At 43.2% G+C, this 5,000-nt stretch overlaps 1 protein-coding gene across 1 annotated transcript in view; it reads right to left on the reverse strand.

Annotated features, from left to right (window-relative positions):
• LOC308086059 (phosphatidylinositol transfer protein beta isoform-like) overlaps window positions 1-5,000 on the reverse strand; it is an 18,214-nt gene that overhangs the window by 6,598 nt on the left and 6,616 nt on the right. Inside the window, exons 4-6 of the mRNA XM_080429399.1 lie at window positions 3,761-3,852; window positions 3,325-3,332; window positions 2,682-2,756 (exon numbers count right to left, since the gene is read on the reverse strand). Of these exons, the coding sequence (XP_080285525.1) occupies window positions 2,682-2,756; window positions 3,325-3,332; window positions 3,761-3,852 (175 nt within the window). The remainder of the gene's footprint in view (window positions 1-2,681; window positions 2,757-3,324; window positions 3,333-3,760; window positions 3,853-5,000) is intronic.

The following is a 5,000-nucleotide window of genomic DNA, read 5'->3' on the forward strand; positions in this document are numbered from 1 at the left end:
GCCCCGTTGTAACTACCATGGTCAATGTAGTCGGTGCAGTGGATGGATTTGCAACTTCTGTGGACTATGTAGCTTGCATACAAGAAGACTCTTCTCACCGGTAGAATTAAGCAATATTACACGAGAGGGTGTCCTTTACCGTCATTATTGGCACGCCAGTGATGCGGTCAGGAACGACGCGGAGCCGAGTTCCGCAAGCATCACTGGCGTGCCAATAATGTAGGTAAAGCACACCCTCTTGTGTAATATTGCGATTATACAACAGTTACCAACAAAACACATCCAAATGTATTCATATTGTGGGGCAATTCATAATAAAAATGTTTTGCTATTATCCGTTTCCCTGCAAAGAGAAGAGTTTATTTGACTGAGACATTAAATAGTCCCTGTAGCAGCACTATGAGGCACCGTCTCATCAACACAGCTGATTCCAGTAGGCTATATGCTCCGTCGTACGACCGTGTCACGTGGCCAAAATAACTGATCTACAAGCTGACAACGAGGCGCGATGGCGACGCGTTGTGAACTTGTAGATCGGCTATTTTCGCCGTGCGAACCATAAGTCCACCAAATAAGTCAAAATGAACAACATAGTCCATTTTGCATAGCTGTTTGTTCTCCGCTGGCGGCGGTGGGTCAGGCTACTGTCTGTTTGTTTTCCTACCGTGAGACAGCGTGACGTATACCATATATGGTGACCATATATGGTGACCATATATGGTCTAATCAGGTGCGGACTGCAGTGCGGAGTGATTTATTAATGTGATTAGGCCCGTGCTATCATGCTGGTTTGAAGCACGGCTAGATAGCTATTTCAACCAATCAGGGCCCTATTCCACGAAAGGTGAATTAGAGCTAAAGCCAGGCTAACACCTATCCTGGCTTAATTTAGCCAGGATTAGGGATGAATCGGTTCCATGAAAGCTGAATTATCTTGGAGATTAGTTTAGCCAGTTCACCCTGGCTAAGTTTATCCATGACTCGATTCCACGAAAGAGAATTGAAGCAAGCCTAGCTTAGTTACCATGGCAATGTAGCTGTGAAGTTAGCCTGGTCAGGAGCAGGCTAACAGCCAAGCTTACTTAAACCAGTGTCTTTGTTCTTCAAGTTTTTCCACAGTTAATTCAACACATGTGTTTGTATATGGACTCATTTGAATGACCCTGCATTCAAATAAAATTAAATCAATACAATAAGATATAATCAAATTAATTATATTACTGACATAGTGTGTGACCATGAATCATAATTGTTTCACAATGACTCATGTGATTTGTCATTGTCACTCTGTTAACACTATAGTTCATATTGTTAGATGTTTGATAATATATTACAGATTTTTTTTTTATATTATAAAAAAATGTCTGACACACACACACACACACACACACACACACACACACACACACACACACACACACACACACACACATATATATATATATATGTATATATATATATATAAATAAATGATTAGTTACGGGTTTAAAAGAGCCTCTTCACTGAATGTAAGTCAATGAGGAGCATATTTTAAATTATCAATTTCTAGTCAATGGAGAAATTATTTTTTATTTCTTGTCCACCTTTGGAGTTACATCATGATGGCAAGGTAACTACACAACCCAAACCTCTACCAAAGTGGTCTTGCAAATGTGGGGTTATTGCGTTATAGCGTATTCCGCTCTGGTTTTGGACTCCATGATTGGTCAAGTTCAAGGATTCTGCTATCGACTTTCATGGTCTTTTATAGAAATACGTGAAGCCCGGCTTCATTATCCTGGCTCGACACAGCCTGGATTGACAAGGTCTAGCTCGACAAAGTCGCTCCTTTTCAGCCTGGCTTGGCGTTCATGGAACGGAATAAACCAGGCTATAGAGCGTGCCAACATGTCGTCACCACGGGGGGGGCGAGGCATTGGGTGTGGCATTGGGCAATGTTAAGTCAACCTGGTTTTTACCCCTCAAAGATGTCCGACAGCTACCAAAAGACACTTGTTGACGCCCCCTTCAGGATTTTTGGCACGCTCTATACGGACCCGACTTTGTCAAGCCTGGATTTGACTTAAGCCCAGGCTTATTTAATTCACCTTTCGTGGAATAGGGCCCTGATTGCTTGGTCGATACTACCTGTTGTATAATCTACCAACAGCCCACGCTACCTGACGGCCAGGTGGGACCTCCAGACCCATGAGAAGAACTACTACAGAGAGAGCTTTAACACCAAGCAGCAGTGCAAGACTAAGAGCTTTGTTTCCTCTGGTGTTCCAGCCTACAGGACATTATACCCACCGACTGGTTGTTGGAGGGTTTCTACAACTTGGGAGAGATGCCCAAAGACAGAAAGGATGGCACAAGTATTGGGCTGTCTCTCTGCTGGCAGCGCCACCGCTACTTGTGCCCATGGAGTGCTGAGTTTCAGGCGTGTTGTATCATGAGGACATATGATGAGTTTCAGGCGTGTTGTATCATGAGGACATATGATGAGTTTCAGGCGTGTTGTATCATGAGGACATATATCCATGAGTTTGTGAATGTAACCTCTAGCTGCACCTGAAATATTTGTGTCCCTGTATGCTTTCCTGGTGTGTGGACATAAATACATTGTTAAACTGTGTGTGGCGTGTGCGTGTGTGTGTGTGTGTGTGTGTGTGTGTGTGTGTGTGCGTCCGTGCGTGTCTTACATTGTCCAGCTCTCCCATGTCAGCTTTGTGCCAGGTCTCGATCTTTATGAAGAAGTTATCCTTCATGTACTCATTCTGTAAGAGACACACACACACACACACACACACACACACACACACACACACACACACACACACACACACACACACACACACACACACACACACACACACACACACACACACACACACACACACACACACACACACACACACACACGTCACTTTGTATGATTTAGTTGTGAGTTCATCTTCTCAGAAGTCTCCTTCCACACAGCATTATAAATCATGCTGTGTGGATCTCGAGCTTGTTTTCAGGTCAAGGACCCCCAAACTGTAGTTTTGTGGCCACGGACCCCCATCGGAAACAGTTTTTTTTCCCGGGGACCCCCAGAAGGGAAGATTTATGTTTTCCAAAAGAAGAAAAAGAAGAAAATAGCAGATCTACAAACTCGCAACGCGACGTGCTGCAAGCCTTTAGATCTGCTATTTTCGAACCCCCAAAATGATATTGTATTTGGCCGTGGACCCACGTCTCAAAATATGTTGTTCCAGGGCCTCCCAGAAGCACAGATCAGAGTTAAAAATGTATGTGTGTATATAATGTCATATAATAATTATAATAATAACAACAGGTACTTACGGTCAGAACTGTATCCGTGTAAGCAGTGGAGAGAAGAGAAAGAGATTAAAACATGTTCTGAACGTCAAGCTCTTCACAGAAATATCATTATTATTATTATTAAGTATTATTATATATGTATGGGTCAGCCAGGCCTGTCACAATTATTACATCATCGTATAAACACAATTATTTGAGATGCGACACATTGTGAGCTTGTAGATCTGCTATTTTCAATAGATGTTTTAATACATTTTGAACTTGTGAAATGGAGACATTCTGCACAATGAGTACTTTTACTTTTGGTAATTTAAGTATTATTTTGATGCCGGTGCGTGCGTGCGTGTGTGTGTGTGTGTGTGTGTGTGTGTGTGTGTGTGTGTGCGTGCGTGCGTGCGTGCGTGCGTGCGTGCGTGCGTGCGTGCGTGCGTGCGTGCGTGTGTGTGTGTGTACTCACTAGTGCGACAGTATGGATAAGCGTTCCAGGCTTTCTCGTGAACGTCCAGAGAACCTTTTGGTGCGATCATACTGATGACCTTAGGAACCTTACTATGGAGAGAGAGAGAGAGAGAGAGAGAGAGAGAGAGAGAGAGACCTTAGGAACCTTACTATGGAGAGAGAGAGAGAGAGAGAAAGAGAGAGAGAGAGAGAGAGAGAGAGAGACCTTAGGAACCTTACTATGGAGAGAGAGAGAGAGAGAGAAAGAGAGAGAGAGAGAGAGAGAGAGAGAGAGAGACCTTAGGAACCTTACTAGAGAGAGAGAGAGAGAGACCTTAGGAACCTTACTATGGAGAGAGAGAGAGACAGATCAAGTATCACTGTATCAGTGTACATATTGAAGTATAAAGTCCATAATCATTATGCATTATCACAATTAGATGTAATTACTAGTAGAAAAAGGTCTCCGCCAGGTCAGCATTGGTTATTGTGGTTCAGCAATGTTCAGAGTTCACCAATCAGGATGGAATATGAATGGATCCATCTTGATCACATGACTATAGAGATAATGTGTACCGATTTACGTGACGTTTGGAATACATTTGTAGGAGTAATGTTTTTTTTTTAAGTTTTGAAAAAATAGGCCTCCTGGTGGCGCTATAATGTTAAAATTTGTTCCTCAACGTAGTGGGAATGTGCGTGCAAAGTTTCACCACAATTGCACGCTGTATTCATGATTTCAGGCATTTTGTTCAAAACGAGCCACTCCTGCAAACTTTGGAAGCCAATCTTAGCCAATCAGGATGGAATATGAGAAATCTGAAAGACGCTTTTTGGTTTAATGACTATAGAGATACTGTGTACCGATTTACGTGACGTTTGGACACAATCTGTAGAAGTACTGTCAAAAAAAAAAGTATAGCAAAAAGCAGCATCCTGGTGGCGCTATGACAGGCCCATGTGAAACATTTGAGGCAGAGGTTCTGCTCTGGCATCCAGGGAGTGTGTGTGCACAGTTTCACTGCCATCAAACTGTGTGTGTGTGTGTGTGTGTGTGTGTGTGTGTGTGTGTGTGTGTGTGTGTGTGTGTGTGTGTGTGTGTGTGTGTGTGTGGTGTGTAGCAGAGAGTGTGTACCTCTTCATGTGGTAGATATTGTGTGTGTGTGTGTGTGTGTGTGTGTGTGTGTGTGTGTGTGTGTGTGTGTGTGTGTGTGTGTGTGTGTGTGTGTGTGTGTGTGTGTGTGTGTGTGTGTGTGTGT

The sequence above is a fragment of the Gymnoscopelus braueri genome (assembly GCF_963280865.1).
Source record: "Gymnoscopelus braueri genome assembly, chromosome: 5".
NCBI classification, from domain to species: Eukaryota; Metazoa; Chordata; class Actinopteri; order Myctophiformes; family Myctophidae; genus Gymnoscopelus; species Gymnoscopelus braueri.